The 21,470-nt window shown below is 42.9% G+C and overlaps 1 protein-coding gene across 5 annotated transcripts in view; it reads left to right on the top strand.

The window, feature by feature from the left end:
* The window catches only part of LOC147906297 (elongator complex protein), a 38,137-nt gene extending 20,609 nt beyond the window's left edge, over nt 1-17,528 (top strand). Inside the window, exons 5-9 of one of the 5 annotated variants that reach the window (XM_087384123.1) lie at nt 11,036-11,105; nt 15,696-15,922; nt 16,004-16,093; nt 16,179-16,254; nt 16,441-17,528. In XM_087384123.1, coding sequence (XP_087240249.1) covers nt 11,036-11,105; nt 15,696-15,922; nt 16,004-16,093; nt 16,179-16,254; nt 16,441-16,649 — 672 coding nt within the window. In that variant the 3' untranslated portion in view covers nt 16,650-17,528. The remainder of the gene's footprint in view (nt 1-11,035; nt 11,106-15,695; nt 15,923-16,003; nt 16,094-16,178; nt 16,255-16,440) is intronic. The other 4 variants (XM_087384136.1, XM_087384128.1, XM_087384114.1 and 1 more) reach the window with 4 other exon arrangements.
* Nucleotides 17,529-21,470: the final 3,942 nt, after the last annotated feature.

Raw genomic sequence — 21,470 nt, 5'->3', positions numbered from 1 at the left:
CTTTCATGTCGAGCATCAGGTTGCTATGCCTTTTCATGCGCGAAAGGATGCAAGTGGAAATGCTCCTGTAGAAGAGGAGGAGATCTATTGGGATGCGTAGCTATCTCTTTTCATGCCTTGATGGGTGCCAAAAGTGGTGAAACTATTAGATTGAAAGGGCAAATTAATGGCAAGACTGTTCACATGCTTGCGGACAGCGGTAGCACTCATGGTTGCATCAATTCTAAGACATTACAGAAGGTCGGCTTGATTGCTAGTGAGATTGATCATGGGCTGAGAGTAGAGGTGGCAAATGGACAGCATTTGATCAGTAAATTTTGTTGCCAAGATGCAAGGATCAAGCTCTTTGCAGATTATGAATTTACTGGGGATCTCTTGGCACTGGACATCGGCCCAGTAGATGCTGTCTTGGGATGTGATTGGTTGAAGTCATTGGGCGAAATCAGCATGGACTTAAATGTCCTGTCACTCAGCTTTGTCCACGAGGGTGGAATTGTAGCATTGAATGGCATTGCCACTCCTAAATTGTAGGTCATTTCAGCAAGGCAGTCGGCCAAAGAGCTCAGGAAGGAGCATGCCCTCTATGCATTGAATGTGTCGGTATCTCAAGGGGGTAGCATTCCCCGTGTTGAGGATTGTAATATGCAGCAGTTGCTCTCAGAGTTTTGCTGATGTATTTGCTGATATGCCATCCCAGTTGCCTCCCAAGAGGGATGTGGATCATGTCATTGTTCTAGAGCTTGGCAGTAAGCCCATAAACAAATCCCCATACCGTCTCTCTAAGGTTGAGTAGGCCGAAGTGGCAGTACAGGTGCAGGAATTGCTTGAGAAGAACTTCATCTCTCATAGCAATTCTCCTTTTGCCTCCCCAGTGCTTCTTGTGAAGAAGAAAGATGGATCGTACCACATGTGCATTGATTACAGGGATATAAATAAGGCCACTATCAAGTAGTTTTCCAACCCCTAGGATAGATGACTTGTTGGATGAACTCAAGCGTGCTCAATTTTTCACGAAGATAGATTTGAGGTTTGGTTACCATCAAATCAGGGTGAAAGAAGAAGATGAGCACAAGACGGCCTTCTTCATAGAACGGGGCTTGTATGAATTCAAGGTGATTGTTGGAGCTATCGGAGTCCTAGCGTGTGTGGTCCTAGAGTCCTAGGAGTGTCCTACAGTTGTGTGAGTGTGAAGAGCCTTGAGGCCACTTGTGCCACCTCATGTGGTAGGTGTGATTCCTCCCCTAGATTATAGGATCTAGATTCTCTTGTGTGTCACCTCATCTATGAGGTGTCAGTGTGGGAAGATAAGGCTTGCCCAGCCTATAAATGAGGCCATGTACTCGCTACGATTAATCCATCTATCAACATCAGCTATTGTGCGTCAGCTCTCGTCTCCAATCATGTGATGAGTGTCTCTCACCCTCTCCCCATTTTCAACAAATGGTATCAGAGCTCGGGTAGCTCCACGTACTATTTCTGCCCGCCATCGCTCAGCCGTTGAGAGTATCCTGCACCACGATTTTGGAAGAGCAACACGCTGTCACGATTTCTTCTTTTGCCATGGAGAAAGTCCATGCGCATTTCTACATGCTCCCCTTCTCAGTTTGTCGCCTGCTTCTACAACTGCGTCTTGTGGAGATGAAGCCACATTGAAGCAGTCGGCCTCCCTCGCAATCTGCTCACGCATCCATCTCGGCCAGGAATTCTGCCCGCCATCTTCACGTTGCTGTCCAGCAGGCCGTTCCAGTTTTGCCCGCAGTCTCTATCCCAAGATTCATGATGGCCGCTTCAGTTCTGTGTTGGGGAACTGAAGGGAAAGCATGAAGTGAACACAAAATGAGAATGCTTGCTTATAGAATGAAGAAAGGTGAGGTCCTTATGTAGGCACCTCTTACATGATCACTGACAACACTGATGACCTCTGAGCTCCACAATCATCTCCTCAATCTGCTCCTAGATTCTCTCAATCATCCTATGTGGCATCTACCACCACCTAACAATGCTTATGGGCACCTTACTGTGCCTCTAGCGCACACACACATAGAAACCAAGGTGTGCCTAGGGCATACACCTTGAGATATCCCATCATACCCCCCCTCAAGGGAATGCCTCAGGCTATGTCAAGGATACATCTAGTCTCATAGTTTCTCATGCCATCTCATGGTGGTCAAGGATAAATCTATGGCTAGGTTCTCATGCTAGCAAGGGGTTCCCAAGGGTGTGAAGTAAACAAAAGGGATACAAAAGACCTTCCAATGGTTATCTCCCCTGCATGTACATGCACAGTGTGAAAGCCTTTACCATTGAACTTATCCATATTCAAGATGGTAGCCATGAGAGGGTCTAACCCAGAATGGGCAGTGTCTACTCTCTTACAAGGGTAGAAAGAGTTGAAGAGCTTCAAAATACAAGCATTTAGAGTAACAAAGGCTTGCAACCAAATTCCATGCTACAAAACATAATGGAAATGATGTTTTCATTTGCATGCTTCATAGAGGTGGCTAAATGAAAGCATTCCAAGCAAATCCAGGTATAGCAACTTAAAGCAAAGCTGTAGCCACAGTTGTACTGACGCTATTCAACACTTTAAAACATCAGAAATGCTAAAGTAGCATCTAATGTAGCATCAAACACACAACCTTGTCAAAACTGTCCAAAACAGAGGCCTGAACTTGGAGGGATTGTATCTCACTCTTCAAAGCAAAGAAAACAGGGCTTTCTGAAGCAAAAGAAAGCTCATATACCAGAGAAGATCCACTGAGGAGGAGAGGCGCAATTCCACGTCACGTCGCCATAGCTAGCTGCTTCAAAGTTGACTGGTTTTTCCTTGTTTTCTCCTTGAATATGCAGCCATTGCTGCTCAAATTTCAACACAAGATAGCCCAAGGTATGGAGAAGCTTCCCCTAAAAGGAATTAGAGAAAGATGGAGTTGAAACAGAGAAAACGCAGAAGAAAGGTTCGACGATTTTCAGGAAATGGCGACCAGCAGGTGAAGGTTCGCCCATTCGAGAGGTATCTCCAGCAGGAAGGGCTTGGAGAATGGCGGAGAAACGAGGGAGAACAAGCTCTAGCAAGATTTGGGAAGAAAGGGAAGAAATGGTGAAGATGGAGAAGAAGAAGATGATGTGGCACAAATGGGCTCAAGGAGGATCAAAGTGCTCTGATACCATGTTGGGGAACTGAAGGGAAAGCATGAAGTGAACACAAAATGAGAATGCTTGCCTATAGAATGAAGAAAGGTGAGGTCCTTATGTAGGCACCTCTTACATGATCATTGACATCACTGATGACTTGTGAGCTCCACAATCATCTCCTCAATCTGCTCCTAGATTCTCTCAATCATCCTATGTGGCATCTACCACCACCTAACAGTGCTTATGGGCACCTTACTGTGCCTCTAGCGCACACACACATAGAAACCAAGGTGTGCCTAGGGCATACACCTTGAGATATCCCATCATTCTGCCCATTGCTGCTGTCGCCTCTCAGCTCTCCTCCTTCCGCCCCTGATCTGCGCAATCTCCAGCAGCAGCATTCTGCCCCAATGCCCTGCAAACAGCCCGCCGTTCTTTGCTACGATTTGCTGCCCTGACTGCTCGAACTGAAGTCAGGCCCTTTTACTGCTGCTGTTGTTCGTGATCAAATGTCTGCTCCAGCTTCATGCCCACGATTTGCTCCAGCAATCTGCCCCTGGTCTCTTGATCGGTTCACGAATTATCTTGCTCCAATTCATGGCTGCCCGTGGATTTAGTTCGTGGCTCCCTGCTTCATTGGTTGCTGCTCATTTCCTGCACGAGGTATTGACTTTCACAAGGTTCCACCTTTGAATTTACTTGTTGACCCGATTCTCTACTATGATGTTTGCGCCACGCTGAAGCTCTTATGACGGGCGACTCTCTCACGTTGCTATATACCTACGCCATGCCATGCTTTCTGAAGACGCTATCCAAGTCTGCATTTTTCAGCCACGATTAGCCTAGCTACAGCATCACCTACAGAGGCATCTTCTCCTCTTAATGCCGCTTCTGCTGGATCGAACACTGAAGTGTTGACCGTGAACTGAAGAAGGTGCTGTTTTTAAGCTATTGACGAAGCATGTATCTAGTATAGCTCCATGTCTTCCAAATCCATTCCTGAAGTTATGCTTCTGAAGGCTGAAATCAGCATTCTTTCTTGATAATCTGAGGTCTCCTTTGTGCCTTTTTTTTTTTTTGAGTAAACATTGTAAGGGATTTAGACACTGGCTGTAATAACAGCTAAGACCTTCCCACCAATGGATAGCATAAAAATCTCCTCGTTCATCGAGAAATTCTCATGGATCAATTTCCCAACTTGGCAGACGAAACTACGGCTTCTTCTTATGCGAGAAGGCATATGGAATATCACCAATGGCAAGGAGCCAAAACCCCAAAGTGATGATGCTAGAATCAGTTGGTGGGAAAACCAAAATGATAAAGCAATGGCTATCATTGGCCTAGCTTTAGCTGACAACCTTATCCACCATGTGGATTTTGATAAGACTGCAAATGACGTTTGGGAAAAATTAGAGAATTTGTTTGGAAATAAGATCAATAATTCCAAAGTCTTTCTCAAACAAAAACTCTTCAAGCTCAAGATGAAGGAAACTGAAACCCTCAATGAACACTTGAGCAATCTTGGGTCAATTCTCCAACAATTATCTGCCATCCGAGCCATTGTTGAAGATGATGATCAAGTTGCTGTACTTCTCTCAAGTATTGAAGACATTTCCAAGTACAGTGAGATCCTTGCTGTCCTAAGAATCAGCCGCAATATGAGCTTTAAGGATATGGTAGCTCATCTCATTGATGAGGACCGTAGGCTTACAGAGAAAGCAGAATCTTCCTTTGAACCTGACAAAGCATTCTTTCTCAAGAATAAGCCCAAGAAGAAAGGAAAACCTCTTAAATGTAATTACAGTCAGAAGCTTGGCCATACAGAGGATCGTTGCTTCAAGAAGATGGCAAAGGTACAAGCCAAAGAACATGCCACTCTGGTTGCGGAGCAGAGCGAGGACGAAGACGATGAAGCTACACCTTCTGGACCTGAGGAACAAGCCTGCACTGTTGCTGTTTTTGGTCTATCCCTCCATGAGGTGATAGATGAAGAGTGGGCTTTCTAGAGTCATGTGTGTGTTAGGTACTCTGCCTTGGGTAGTCCCCCTAAAATGATGTAATAATTTGTCATTTTGTGTGTCTCGTCCTATAAAAGGCTCCACTTATTTCCATGTACCCAGTTAGGAGACAGGGGGGTTGTTATGTCTTTCCTTTATTAGGCCTAGTCGAGTTCTAGGATGTTGGTGTACTCTCTAGACCTATGAGTTGGTCATGCATCCATGCTTAGATTTGAGTCTCTGATCACGTTGACACCTAAGCCATGAGAGTGCTTGGTTCAACCTCTGAATTATGCTCAGCTGTTAGCCTCTGAGATTGCCTGGGATGCACACTCTGGATGATGTCATAGTTTCTCACCCTAGCTCCGAAGGGGGGTTTGTTGGAGCTATCGGAGTCCTAGTGTGTGTGGTCCTAGAGTCCTAGGAGTGTCCTACAGTTGTGTGAGTGTGAAGAGTCTTGAGGCCACTTGTGCCACAGGCCATGTACTCGCTACGATTAACCCATATATCAACATCAGCTATTGTTCCTCAGCTCTTGTCTCCAATCATGTGATGAGTGTCTCTCACTCTCTCCCCATTTTCAACAGTGATGCCTTTTGGATTGATTAATGCACCGGCCACTTTCTAGGCGCTGATGAACAAGATATTGCAGCCTCTTCTTTTCAGATGTGTGCTGGTTTTCTTTGACGATATCCTCATTTACAGCAAAGATAGACAGGTTCACATTAAGCATGTGAAGTAGGTGTTGGAAATTTTGAGGATGCATCAGCTTTATGCAAAAGCCAGCAAATGCACTTTTATGGCAAAGGAGGTTGAGTACCTGGGGCATATTCTGAGTAGACGTGGCATTTGGGTGGATCTTGCAAAGGTGAAATGCATCAAAGATTGGCCACAGCCACAAAATCCCACCCATTTGATAGGATTTTTATGTCTTGCTTCCTTCTACAGGTGCTTATTCGCAAATTTGCCAAGAGGGCAGCTCCTGTGACTGACCTCTTGAAGACGGATGCTTTAAGGTGGTCAAAGGAAGCACAATGCAGCGGTCATGCGGGATTCTAATTGCATAACGGGCTGTTGTGGTGCCAGGATTTAGTGACAGAGTCAAAATATAGACAGCTGGTTTTGCAAGAAATGCACTCCTCTCCCATGGCTGGACATACGGGTGTCACTAAAACATACGACACAATCAAGCCGAGCTTTACGTGGGAAGGCATGTGGAGGGATGTGGTTAAATACGTGGCTGAATGCTTGCCTTGCCAACCGAATAAAGTGGACAGCTAGTTACCCGTAGGTCTCTTGCAGCCATTACCCATTCCCGAGGGCAAATGGACGCACATAGCAATAAATTTCATCACAGGATTGCCTTCTACAGAGAGGGGATGGGACAGCATCTTAGGATGACAAAACAAGCCCATTTCATACTCACTAAGACCCGGTATTCAGCATCACAGGTTGCTTGGCAATTCATTGAGCATGTCTTTAAGCATCATGGTTTCCCTCAGGCAATTGTTAGTGACAGAGATGCAAAATTTATGGGTCACTTTTGGCAGGAGTTATTTACAGCAGTGGGTACGTTACTCACACCTAGCATTGCTTACCATCCTGAGACTGAGTAAGTGCCTCAAATATTCCTCCACCCATTTGTTCACCCTTTCCAACTGTCCATCATAAGTCTTGGGATAAATGGTTGGCACTTGCCGAATTTTGCTACAAGAGTACCAAGCATCTCTCCATTGGCATGAGCCCGTTCGAGGCAATGTACCGATGCACTGCAGGGATGCCTTCTTTAATTGCTGACATGGCTGTGAAAAATCAGCAAGCACGGAATGACTTGGAGAGGATGGATGCCCTTCTGTAGTTGGCAAAAAAGAATATGCAGGATGCCTAAGCCAAGCAGAAGATATATGCGGATGAACGCAGGAGATATTTGACTTTCAAAGAGGGAGATTATGTATATTTGCATACAGATATTTGGGCTGCCAGGTCGACATGGGTTCTCTCCTTTGTAGCAGTTTGCTCATGTGCTGGAGTGTATCATGAGAAAACTCCTTTTTAGGATTTCAGCTAGACTTGACCTTTCTTCCAGGGTGATAGTTGTTAACCAGGTGCTGCTGGCCATGGCCTAGTTTATTTGTTATTGTTTGCAGGGTACACATCTTTTGTATCAAAAGACCTATAAGGAATTTCTTGTGGAGTGGGCTAGATGGTTTGGCAGAAATCAGAGCCGGAGTGGCCTTGGGAGACTTAGATTCTCCCCACACAATAAGGGGGCCTCAATATTATTGATCTAGATTTGCAGTATAAAGCCTTGCTTTGCAAGGTTGTGGTGAGGGGGACTTTTGCCAGGTCTGGAGCCTTGGAAAGAATTCTTCATTCATTGTATATAGTCCTGCTCTCCTTATTCGGATGGGGATTGGATTGGTAGTACCAGGGGGATCTTGAACTCGACGCATATTAGGGTTTCTTCCTCCCCTCTTATGGGTGCCATCTAGCTTGGGGCAGCTTCAAGATTAATCTTCGGAGAATCCCTCAAACTTCTCTGGAAGAGATTGATAGGCAACTTGTCATGTAGAATGACAGCATACTTGATGATCATGGCAGACCTGTTGGTGAACTTCTAGTCACATGCAATGGTCCAGATGAGAGATAGGACCCTCTTCGTCAGTGGGTTCTGGAAAGGATTTCAAAAACCTTCCAGATGACGGCAAGCTTGAGTTGGCAAATCATCTCAAAGGAAAAGAAAGAAGAATTGAGTAGATTGATGCAGCCCTACCCCTATCTTGGATTTTCACGGATGACAGACCTTACCATCACTCTACATGGCTTGGAGCTTTTATGAGATCATGTATCCCACTTCAGGTCATAGGGGTTCGACGACGTTCATACGGGGATGCCTTGGTTTTTTATGTTCACTTTGGGTGTAAGTTGTCTAGGTCGAGGGATTAGGATATCCTTGTCGGTGTTGTTTTTGAGCGTGTCGGGGTTTTGGGTCATATAGACTAGTGTTCCTAGACTTCAGGTTGGTACCTATCCCAAACCTGGATCGCGTTCCCCTGGGTACATGGAGGGTTTATTTTTATGGAGATGCCCCCATAAAGTATTTGCAGTGGAACCTTGGGAAGTGGGGATGGATTGATGTAGGGAACCATGAGAAGAGCCTCCTCCCTTCTTTTGCTACACGGTTAGCAATGCTAGGAGGGTTCAGCTCAAACTTAGGGACTGAAAGCTCACTAGAGCTCCTCCTTGGGAGAATTGTCAGATTTCTACAATCTTGCAGAAATCTTTTGGAGAAGACTTTGGTTTCGCTTTCTATTCATGGAGGGATTGCAGTGAACTTTCGGAGTTCAAATTTGGATAAGCCCGTAATTGCCCTTGTTGCCTTTTTGCTAAGGAGTCCATTGAGCATTGTTTATGGGATTGTAGACAAGCGAGGTTTATTTGGAAGGGTTTTGCTAGAATTTTGAGTACTTCTGTTCCCTCCCCCCTTCTTCATGACCTTGGACTCCGTGGCCTAGCTCTCTCTCTTCGGGGTCTCGGATCTTTTATGAGAGGCATGACTCTTCTTGGGTTATTTCGGGTCGATGACATTTAGTTGAGTCATGCTCTCTAAAGAATGTTCCCAACTCTTCTTGCAGACTTGCACATGCCTCGGTGGATACTCTTTGTGAGATTTTAGCAAGCATTTCAATGTGGCATATTTGGAGCTCTAGATGCATACAGGCTCTTAGGTCCACCCTTCTCACAGATTAGCTAGTAGTTGGATAGACACTGTACACTGTTTGGTGGTCATTCGGGTGAGCACGTAGGGGTCTTCCTGTGCGGCATCTATCAAGAGGACTATTTTCCTCAAGGAGTGGAGTGGCTCTCCTTTATGAGATTCTCAGAGTCACCACAGGTTTGAGGTGGTACATCTCAGCCTCAGCCTTGGTGCTTCACTAGCTCTTCTGATGAGCATGTTGTTTCTCCAATCAGGGTATTTTGTTTTTCATGCTATGCATGATGTATTTCTGCTATGAGCATTCCTCTTGGGTTTTTTTCGATACTTAATAGAACTCTTTTTATTGAAAAAGAAAAAGCTTTGACTTGCGTTCTTATAATTGGTAAATCCGACTTACCAACATGAGTACCCTACCTCCTTTCCAAACCCAACCCCACCCCCTACCTAAGTTTTTGAAGGACAATCGAACAAGCCTTGAGGTGTCACCAAAGTTCAAGTGTCTATAATGCCTCTGATGCCTCTAAATGTAAGGGGCGTGTTTCAGGTCCAACTATGGGTTCCGGGTTGGGCTAGTAAACCCATGTCACACAGTTGGGGGGGGGGAGCCCACAAGAGGAGGTACATGCATAGGTGAAGGGAACCCTGCAGCCCAGGGGTGGCGCAAGGGGGAAAGTTTGAGGGAAGCCGTTTTGGCTTGGGTCGAATAAATGTTTTTGGTTGTCCTTCTAATGTGGATAACATGTTGAAGGTTCTCATTGAAAATCTTTACGGATGATCAATTATGAGTGGCATAGAATCAAATCTCAATACCAAACATTATGTGCTTAAGCAACAGACAGCAAAGAAGACCTTGAAATGAGGTGGAAGAAAGAGTGTCAGTTTGCTAGAGACAGCAGCCCAAGACTGTGCATTCCTTGTATCAAATGATTGGTAAAGTGGGAGCAAGCCTACAAAAGAAGGAAATGGTTTCAGAGGGTGGCTCTGAGATTGCTGCTCCTGGGGCAAGGGGGGGAATGTGGCCATTTGCGACAGGCAGAGGGGGGCCAAGGGGGCACATCCAGGCATGGAGGACGAGGGATAACTTCTGTACTTGAAGGCATAGTCGTTTTTGCAGTTACAACTCCCCATTCTTCAGTAGCAGTATATTAATGCAGTTAATATGCTTCCCAAAAGTATGCTTTCAACAGGCTGTATTTGACTTCAATTTTGAACATATGGACCGCCTCACACATAGACAAAAAGGACAAATTAGGTGTATCGGCCTTAGGTATGTTTAGAATGATTGAACATAAGCTGAAAACAAAAAGTGGGGAGCTGAATAGCCCGTTTTTCTTTTAGTTTCAACAGTATGCTTGTGCTTTATGTATTTTTGCCTCTTTGTAGAAACGATACTTAAGTGTAAAGGGCCATTTAGCTTTTTATGTTTTAAATAAGAGAAAGAGAGAGAGAGAGAGAGAGAGAGAGAGAGAGAGAGTTTTTTGGAAGATTTTGTTTCTTGACTTGCTTGTTTATTTTTGCTTAGTCACCTGCTTCGTTTCTTCTCTTTTGTTTATTTGATGTATTTTAGTAAGCACTGGGTTTGCCCAAGAGACTCCGCGGGTCTTTAGAAACCCACTATAGCTGCTTATGCTTGGGCACTGATGACGACATAAGTGTTGCTTTGCTTGCTAAGTATGTCTTCCTTTTGTTTTTTTGTTTACCTCTTTTTTCTTCTCTTTCATTTTCTCTTTTATATTCTTTGTAGATTTTTTATCTTTAGAACAACAAAAAAGCTAAATTTGTATGATTGGACTTATTCTAGTCTTACAAAGGTATATTTCTTCGATCATTGTCACAAATCCATAATTGTCCAGCTTATGTCTGATTTCTTGGATTACTGAACTTGTTGGACGAAACATCTCAAAATGATCATACCAAAAACCAAAGAAACACAACATGTTTTATCGATTGGAATTGTCTGGCTACTTTAAGTCTATAAGCATGTCCTTTAATTTTGAGATCTAGTAGCTAACTCTTATGCAATGCTCACGACATTTAGATGATGAGCAACGAAAGTTGCCAGCTTTTGATGAGAAGAGTGAGACAAGAAGAAACTGTGCAAGAAAGGGAATCAAATTGTGCTTTTTCTTTGTGGCTTGCGTTCTGGTTCTGGTATTGGTGATTTAAATGTGCTTCTGTTTTGCAGATTAGCTCACTTCTACGACAGAATTCTGTGCAGGCAATTGCAACATTTCTTAGCAATCTTCGATCTCATGGTTAGCACATGTGAATGCAAATGATAATCATATTGTTTGTACCATACAATCTCTTAATTGCATGAAAAGCTGAGTGCTCGTATCATCACTGTGTGTTGCTATTGAATACGTTCCGGAACTATATTGGCAAAAAAGGAGGTAGAATTTAAAATCGTCTTTCTAGCAGATTTTCCGTTCCTTCAGCTTTTGGAGAGCAATGTTTGAAGGTGTGAGTGCATAAGCAACACCTTGATGTCACATAAGACTCCAACGTACATTGCAAAACTGCATGTAAAACCAAGGAGAAGGTGAAGATCTCTATCATAGGGTTAAATTTTTTAGAGGATATGGTGCACATATCTTGTGCATCTAGCTTAAAGTATTATTGTTAGTAGGGGTTTGATGTGGGCAATATCCAGATTAAAAACTTGGAGCTCCTTTTGGCCTTAAGAGTTCGCAGAGCAATACGTTTTATGGGAGAAAAACAGTAATGGGAGTATTGGTTAAGTTCATCCATGTTGATTGCAACCAATCTACACCTTCAAGAATGGTGGAGATCTCATAGGTTCATTGATGGTGAATCCAATGTGTGTTCAGGACGTTTGTTAGAATGTGTGGGTGATGAAGAGACTAGTAAGGGTACATGTTAATAAGAATTTGTTTAATTTAGTGTCGGAAGTACCTGATGTTTGCTTGGAAGATCCTGGAGCTATGTCCCCATAAAAGAGCTCTTTTCACAAGAATCTAGCTAGGTGACACACCAGAATGGAAGTAGTTTGGGCTACATGTGCTCCTTTGTTTTGGCTCTCAAGGCAATATCTAGAAAGATCTCCTAATGGCATGCCCCTTTTTTTTGTGGAGGGCAGAAAAAGTGACCTTCTATACTAAGATTTGAAAACATTATACAAGATCGTGAGGTGTGTAGTAATAAAAAAGCTGTCTTACAATGTGCTTGTCCAGGCTCGGGCTCAATGCCTATGTAACCCAAGAGCATGTGCCCACAACCAGTGGGGTGGGCTAACAACCTATGGATTCTTTGGTCTGTGAAACAAAAATTATCTACAGGCCAGGCCTTAAGAAATGCTAATGAGGCTCGCGATACCAGATCAAGCACAAAGTACATAAATGATGACCCAGCCATATGTTGACGACGGTGGCAGGTGGTTGAGTCTGTTGTCCTCACATCACAAGGCTGATGTGTAGTACATATCTCTCAGTCATTATCCTCGAAAAAACTGGATTAGGATGTTGCTTCGAGGATGGAGTGGCTTGGTGGCAATCCCGCAGTTACTTTTTTTAGAGTTTGGAGAGGATCTCCTTTCTTCTCTGAGTCTCCCTCAGGGCTGAGGTGGCAATTTCAGCCTCCGCCTTGGTTTTTTATTAGCTTCTTTTGAGCTGTTTTTTTCCCTCATGCATTGCATGGTGTACTCCTGCATTTGAGCTTGCTCTCGCGGTTTTCATTCATACTTAATGAAGTAATTTTCTTGAAAAAAAGAAGAAGATATGGACACATGAGCTATGGCAGCTTGATGACACTTCAGAAGCCTACTATGGTTGATGCATTGCCTCCTTTGGAATCACCTCCTCCTCATGCCTGTGAAGGATGCATCCTCGGTAAGATGCATAGATTTCCCTTTAAAAAGGATGGTGTAGTACGAGCTATCCGGAAATTACAGCTCATACATAGTGATGTTTGTGGTCCCATGAGGACACCTGCTTTGGGTGGTTATCTGTATTATGTCACATTTATAGATGACTACACAAAATACGCTTGGGTCTATGGCGTGAAGAAAAAATTAGATGTGTTTATGCATTTCAAACACTTTGTGGACAAGGTTGAAAATGAGACAGGACTCAAGGTGCAGACACTTCGCACTGACAGAGGGGGGAGTATATGTCTCATGAATTTGAGGCATTTTTGAAGGAGAAAGGCATCACACATCAGCTTATAGTGAGACTTACCCCTTAGCAAAATGGCAAAGCTGAGCGGAAAAATAGAACTCTCATGGAGATGGAAGAAGTTGCCTCACAGATTTTGGCTCGAAGGGCTCATGTGTGCCAATTATGTTTTGAATCGGGCTCCCACAAAGGCTTTGAAGACAATCACTCCCTATGAGGCTTGGCATGGGAGAAAGCCTTCATTGGATCATTTTTCGTGTTTTTGGATATGTTACACATGTTCACGTGCCTGTGGAGTTTCGACCATAAGTTGTTAGATAAGGCACTCAAGTGTATCTTTGTTGGGTATAGTGCCAAAAGCAAAGGCTATCGTCTCTATAATCTTGCCACACGTAAGATTTTTGTGAGTAGAGATGTGATTTTTTCAGAGAATTCAGCTCATACACATGCTGAATTCACTATTCCAGCTTTTTCAAATGATGTTTTTAAGGGGTTTCTTCCTATTGCTTTTGGTTCCCCAGCTGATGCTCATGCTGAAAATCAGCATTTACAGCAGCCTCCACTTGCTCCACATGCCCCGATTGAGCCACATGCTGATTTTGTTCCTCCACAGGCAGTGGATGATGTTGTTAGGCAAGTGATTCAAGAGATACATGCAGCAAAAACAGTTCCGAACTGGTTGCTACAGACTCTCAGGGAGAGTAGACTTGAGGCACCTTTGCCTGGCAGGACTCCTATTGCAGCAAGGCACGTAGGAGGGGCACTTTTTGTTGAATCAGCTTATGTAGGTATTCTTCTTGATGAAGAAGAACCTGATACTTTCGAAGAAGCCAAGGATAATGTGCACTGGATGAATGCCATGCACAATGAATTGCAGTTCATTGAGAAAAATCAGACTTGGGATGTTGTGGATTTACCATCAGGGAAAACATGCCATTGGTACCAAATGGGTTTTCAAAGTGAAAAGGAAGCCAGATGGCTCTATTGTTAGATACAAGGCACGACTGGTTGCCAAAGGCCATGCTTAGAAAAATGGCATAATTATGAGGAGACTTTTGCTCCTACATCTTGGATGACAACTATCAGATCGGTTATTGCCATGGCTGCAAAAGCTCTTGGATAGATTCAACATGCAAGACTGTAAGCCTACAACCACTTCCATGGAGCCAGGGCTGAAGCTTACTATGTATGATGTAGGTGAATCAATGGATGCCACACTTTACAACCAAGCTGTTGGATGCCTCATTTATTTGTGCAATACAGGGCCCAATATTCAGTATGCAGTATCTCATGTGAGCAGGTATATGCACAGCCCAAAGACAACACATTGACAGGCTGTAAAACACATCTTCCGTTACTTGCAAGGCACAAAGTCTTATGGCTTGTTTTTTCCCAAGGGGGGTGACTTGCAGATGTAGGCTTACAGTGACTCAGATTGGGTTGGAGACTATGACACTAGACAATCCACAAGTGGTAATTGTTTCTTTTTGGGCAAAGCTTGCAATTTTTGGCTAAGCAAGAAACAATCTACTGTGGCTACTTCCTCATGTGAAGCTGAGTACATGGAAGCTTTCACAGTGACAATTGAATGTGTTTGGCTGCATCGTTTGTTTGTTGATCTTCATCTCTTATTGGAGGGTCCTTCTCTGATTCTCATTGATAGTCAGAGTGCTATAGCAGTGGCAAAGAATCCTGTGTTTCATGCTCGCATGAAGCACATTGAGGTTCATTATCATTATGTCAGAGAGAAGTTGCATGCAGGAGAGATTAGTATGATCTATGTGTCAACAGTTGCAAACATCTTCACCAAAGCACTTCCACGTGATAAGTTTGATTTCGCAGTGCCTTGAACTTATCTCCTTTTGGTGATTGATCACTTTCTTGTACATCATCACATTGGCACTGTAGGGGGTGTTAGAATTATTGACATATTCTAGGCAGTGACCAATGTAATCCATAAGTGAGTTAGGGGCACTTTTCCCTCACTAGAGGTTTCCTCCCCTAACCACAGTTAGTGGGTTAGTGTGGTTTTGTCACTTAGACAAAACCACCTCCACTGTTGTAGTTTCTTATCTTATCTATTGCACACTACGTTTTGCTCTCTGCTCCCTTGCATCCTTCTTGCTCCCGTCTTACAGGGCTGCTTTGTGGGTGTGGCTGCCCAATGAGAGGATAGATCAATGTAGGACAGGAAGGGGGTGGACCCGTACCAGGGTAACTACCTCGCTAGAGTACCATGAATGAGTTTGGCCAGGGGTCCATTTGACCTGTTTTGGCAGGTTTGGGCTGTTTTGGGGTACTTGAGGGGCGCACTTGACCTGTGATCAGGCCGCCCTAGGAGCTGGCCAGGACGGGGCTGGGTTGGGGGCTAATCATGTCCCCAACTTGATCGGATTAACTCGACCCGACCCGACCCTGTTTGTTGGGTTAGGTCGACCTATGTGTTGTGTTTTTAGAGGATGAGTTTGGGCATATTCCATATTTAGATATGATTAAGCTCTAGAAATCATGTTCTCATTGAACGGACTCCCAAGAACCTTTGTGAATGGTTTGGATCAGTATGGTTCTGCATGTTCTGCATGGTGAAGGAGATGGTTTCCTCGGATCGCAGATGCAGAACCAACCAGTCCTCTTTTCACTATAGATGCAATTTATTATACCACTATATTTTTTGTCCATTAGGAATCATCCTGACATTTTTTTTGGGTGCAGGTGAAGTGTCATCTGTATTGTGGTTGATGCATTCTGATCTGCATGATTCAAGAACTGTGAGTGTTCTTGAGTACATATCAAGCACAGTCGTGTCTATAGAACAACTGGGGAGTTTGGAATCTCAGAAGGATTCTCATGAGATTACTTTTGATGCTCCTTCAAATATTTCAAACACAGGAGTTGTACGAATACGACAAAAGCGGAGAAATGGGAGAGTGCGTGAGCAGGTGATTTCCTTTCCAGATGCAAGGTTTGAACTTTGCACATTGAACGCTTTTAAAGGCTATGGATATTGTGCCTATCAACAGGTTGAGGAGTTCAAGACAGAGGGCTTTAAAGTGAAATTCTTCCCCAGGACAATGTGGACACAAGTTGAAAATTGGAAAATAATACCACAGGTAAATACAAACTAGTTCAGGCGTTTCCTGTGCAATTGTGAAATTTGAAAAGTTGAGCTGCATTCTTGATGCCATGATGGAGCAGGTGCAGTTCAATTTGCAGCTTACTGACAAGGAACGGGAGGATAGAGCAAATGTTGTCCTGCCATTTGAGCACCAAGGTGAGTTCATTTCATGTTATTTATGTCCTTTGCCTTCCTTTTGTATCCTTGTTATAAAAGTAAAACTTGAGTTGTATCCTGCCATTTGAGGACCAAGGTGAGGTCATTTCATGTCTTTTGTGTCATTTGCCTTCGTTTTGTATCCTTGTTATAAAAGTAAAACCTGAGTTGCATTTTGTATCACAGGAGATGGTAGAGAATCTCACATATACAATGGTAGACCAGACATGCGGTCGACTCTCATTGATGTTGGTGTGGTTGAGAGGGATCTTGCTAAGTTGAATATAGATAATAGGTCATCCTCTAGTGGAGCAGGAGCCATAAACTATGTAAGGGATTCAGATGATGAACGACCAGATTCTGATGAAGATCCCGATGATGATTTGGATATCTGAAGCACAAGCTGCACATATTTATAGCATTTCTAAACTGTAGCGTAGACCATGTACAGAAGATTTAAATTTCATTGACATTGATGAAGCATCAATTTTGCAGAATCCTCTTGCAGGTATGGAAGAATTAGCAGGTTGATAATCTTTATGGTTTGCTTACAGTTGCCACATCAGGTCGGGGGGGGGGGGGTCTTAAAAAGAGAGTAGGAAATGTCATCAAATTACAAAATCTGAGGGTCAGCTACTCCGGAATACTAGACAGCTAAAATTATTTGGAGACATTGTCTGCAGAAATGCCTTTGGTGATAGTTAGAGCTGAGGTAGAAGCACTAACATGCCTTACACAGCATTTCACATCTCTAAAAGGGGGCTAGACCTTCATATGAATTTGCACGGGGTAGCACACACGATGTACACCTGAGTTGAAAAGCTGTATCAACTGAATCGTTCAAGAGCAAGGTACAAGCACTAGTGCGGGTAGAAAACTGAGAAAGAAGTGCAGAAGGCAAAGGAACAAGATTTTCCAGTACATGAAAAACTTGTCATGACCTTCAGGTTAAAAAGATTTTACCTTCCATAGAGATTGATATCTTGCTGCTTTGGGACAGGGTGGAAATAGTGCGTATTTTGGAGCACAAAAGAATGTTGGTAGACAATCACTGTGACATTAGTCTTTGTTAGTGGACTGGCATGGCTATGGAAAGGATTGCTTCCAAGGTTTGTAACTTGGTCTGTGTACTCATCACTGTAATCAGAAATTTGTCTCTAAGCCTCTTCTAATGCTATTGTTGCAATGGAAGGGTGCTAGTATCAATTAATTTGGCCTACTTATCATAAAATATTATGATGCATACCAAAGAAGGCAGAGGAAGCTGGTCAACAAAGGACTACAAGAATGAGCCCTCTTAATGAAGCAGTGAGACTTATTTGGGGCCTCATGTCAAAGAACATTCAAATTCATTTCTTTTCCTTTGCATAAGAAATGGCTCATAGGCCAGCCTTGCCATCCTCATTCTTAGGGGATACATTACGAAATATTCACAAAATTTAAGCTTGATATTGCAATAATCACTTGCTATGAGCAATGTGTGCTTAAGACATCTATGAGCTATGTGTGTGCAACTCCGAGTTGAGGTATCTCACTTAGATCGCTAGCGGAAAATTTTATGTCGAGGTATCTCATTTAGACTGCTAGTGGTAAAATTTATTGTGTACCATTCTTTCTTCCACGTATCCCTTTAGCTATTTGAAATTGAACTTACATTCTTGTATGTTGTCCATAGAATTATCCTCTTTATTTTGTTTGTTTGGTAAAAGAAGACATTGACTGCAGAGTAGTTGTTGAATAAATAATTCTAGATTTCAATGTGTTATCTGCCTCCCTAAGAGAACAGCATTGTAGGTGGTTCATAACAGAATTAACCATACCACAACCAAAGTTTTATATTTTGATTCACAAAACCATCTATAGCTCTTAATGGGCACTTTCCCTCCTACAAGGTCAAGCCAGTTAGAGGGCATCCAAGCCCTATAAAAGTCCCTAATCAGGGGCAGATCATCAGTTCAGATTGCAGGCAGCCCTCACTCACCGAGGAGACCAGCTCTCGATTGTGCGCTTGAGCTGACTCAGACGTATAGAAGTGTGTGTGTGCGTGCGTGTGCGTGTGTGTGTGAGAGAGAGAGAGAGAGAGAGAGAGAGAGAGAGAGAGAGAGAGGATTAAAGGAAGAGAAGGGGAGAGAAGGTGGAGATACAAGGGGTACATACAGAAGATGTAATTTGGCACTCGGGTGAAACAATCTCAGGGATGCCCAAGGGACTTGGCCAGGTCCACCCTTGAAAGGAGGAATCAAATTGGCCATGGAAAATCACTTATTTTGAGCCAAAGATTTGATAATTCACCAGAATGTCATTCTAAATAGGAGAAGGATGCGAGAAAGCTCTTCAGGAGTATCAAGTTCCAGACAATCTTGACAGGGATCAGTCTTCTGGCCTGTTATTTTTAGCCAGTGACCAGGGCATTTTGCACTAACACGCTTCTCCAGAGTAGATGAAGAGGCATTAGAGCTACTCAAATCTTGGGTGGATCCTTCAAAGTTTGCAATACGGTGTGTGTTGGTGCAGCTAGGAGAGTATAACATGGACTATCCTATATGCTTTGCAAGTCACGCCAACTGAATGATGCAAAGGTGAACTATACAACTACGAAGAGGGAAGCCCTTGCAATGGTCTACATCATTCAGAAATTACTTCATTCTCTTGTGTTGCCATCAAGGATGGGTGTGTAGTGATCTAATTCATGCAACAATCATTTTGTAAGTGCTAAAACCATCAAACTTGAGTTTACTTCAACTTATGCTTGAAGAGCTATGCTAGTTTGTGGAGAATTCCTTTCTCCTTTAAAATGTCGTATGCTTAATCTCAAAATGCAAATATTCATATTGGTTCTCCATTTTGAAATGGGAGATATGGATTGAAGTTTAGGGGAAAGAAGTTATTTGAAGAGTTCCTAAGTTGCAAACAAGGGAGCGTGAACCTTTCCTGTCCTTGCAGCAATGCGTCATTGCTAGTAGTAATTGCCTTCCTTACGGGGCTTGTGACTGTCTCTCTCTTCGCTCCATTGTGGGTGATTCTTTAGCATTCCTCTCAGCTCCAGCCGGCATGATGGGCATTCCTCTAGTTTAGGTGGCACTATTTACCTCTTCTAGTTATGCTCACCTTACATTGATGCCATGTACTCACAGCTTCCCTTTATGCATTACTATCAATGTCAATGGCTTGTCTTCAAATAAACTTGCTTGTCTACTTCATTGAGCCACTTATTTTGCCTCCAACAATTCCTGGTTTCACTTGTCTTCTTAAATTGTTCATGGGGTCATTTTTTGTAGAGTTTGGCTACTTGACCCCTTAACCTTTTTATCTTCAAGGCTTAGCTTTGGACCTCTTAGTCCTTTACGCTCTATTTAGTTATTTGCAAGGTGAGAATGGCACATTAGAAAAAAAGGGAGCTCATTTGGGGGCCTTTTAGAAGAGAGAGAAAATAGGCTCTCAACCAATCAGGAGTGGGCCAACGTAACGTTGAAAATTCAGCAAAAGAAGATGACAATAAGAAAAAGAAATAGTACTATATGTTCGTAGAAGCATGTCACATTAATAAGGTGATCTAATTTGAATCTTTAAAAATTTATTTTCTGTGCAGAATTTGGTGACCAAATCGCGTTTTTTTGCAAATCTCACTTTTCGACCTTTTTTGTCCGTTTTCGAGCCTCCGGATGTTCGATTTCAGTGTTTCCAATGCCGTTCTTGAAGTTTTGGACTGTTCCGGACGCGTCTGCGGTGTCAGAATCACCACCAAATCGTGTTTTTTTGCAAATCTCACTTTTCGACCTTTTTTGGCCGTTTTCGGGCCTCCAGATGTTCGATTCCAGCGTTTCCAGTGTCGTTCTTGAGGTTTTGGGCCGTTCCGGACGCGTCTGCGGTGTCAGAATCACCAAATTTTGCACAGAAAAGTGTTGCTCTTATATGAACATTGAATGTAAAGCATGGGAAAGAGTATATTTATTCCTTTTCACACTGACATTTCTCACGCAAGTATCCATATTTTCTTGCTTTTGTAGAGAGAGAAAAGAGAAAATAGTGAATTTCTTACAGGGTCCCAAAATGAGCTCCCTTTTTTCCTAATGATGGATATTAAAAGCGGATAGGCTAGTTGGAGATGGAGGCACTAAAGGAGGCAGCTCTATAGGCTTGTTTGAGGGTTGCAAGTGGCTATCCTTTCATCAAGTGGTTGACTTGAATGCTTTAAGAACCTTGGTGATATCCACATTTTGAAGGAAGGTTTGAGTGTTTAGGGCTTATATTTTGCATTCAATTTGCCTTGCCCATGGGTAGACATCGTATTTTAATTTAGCATTTAATTTAGCACTAATAGATTAGATTTGGTCAGTCATTAAGTGAAGGCGCTTTTGAGTTTGGAGTTTTGTCTTCTCTCTTGTAATTGGGGGAAGATATGTTTCTATTTTTGAGTTTTTTTAATTTGTTGGTTTATCATAGGTAGTCCTTGGTGCTTGTTTTGTCAAGATAAGAAGCTCCTTTGCTTCATAATATTTTGCAAAGAGAGATTCCAACGTATGTTAGAAGCTAGTCTAGTAAGGAGCAAGCCACAATGGCACTATCTCTGACGCTAGGATTGCTTGTGAAGCTATATGGCTTAGATGGCTCCTTGAGGGGAAGCTACAATGATCTTTCGTGATAAGCAGAGGATCATGGACGTGGCAAAGATTACAAAAGATCATCAGGGTTCCAAGAACATTAATATTTGGTACCCCTTGGACTTAAGGATTGTTCATCTAATCCAACAAAGTGTTTACTAAGTCCCTACCTTGAGAGAAGTTTACAAAGTTTAAGCATCTAATTCTTTGATTATGAGACCATCCAATTGATGTAAGGGCTTTAGATTGTACAAACTTGCCTACTAAGTCCCTACCTTTGGGAGCAAAGTTTAAGCATCTTCCTTGTTGTTCGATTGTGAGACCATCCAATGACAAGGAATTTTGATGTACGGGCTCTAGACCATCAAATTGAGCTTTGGTTACCCACTTATGATGACTTTTTCAACATGGAAATTTTGCATGCTAAGAGGTCAAGATTGGGAGTCCAAAGAGGATGGTGCACTTGAGAAGAAAACCATTAGGTTCAGTAGATTCTCTTTCTCTATCTTTTTGCTTATTTCATTATGGATGTGTTAATGGTGCCATCCCTCATTTGAGCACCAAGAATACCGAGTTTCCAAGGGAATGTCCATATTTTCTAAATGGCACACTCTT

Source organism: Dipteris shenzhenensis, chromosome 1, assembly GCF_047967505.1.
Source record: "Dipteris shenzhenensis isolate YYH24624 ecotype China chromosome 1, Dip_SZ_1.0, whole genome shotgun sequence".
Taxonomy (NCBI): Eukaryota; Viridiplantae; Streptophyta; class Polypodiopsida; order Gleicheniales; family Dipteridaceae; genus Dipteris; species Dipteris shenzhenensis.
The sequence above is the reverse complement of the archived record's forward strand: the minus strand, read 5'-3'. Positions and strand labels throughout refer to the sequence as shown.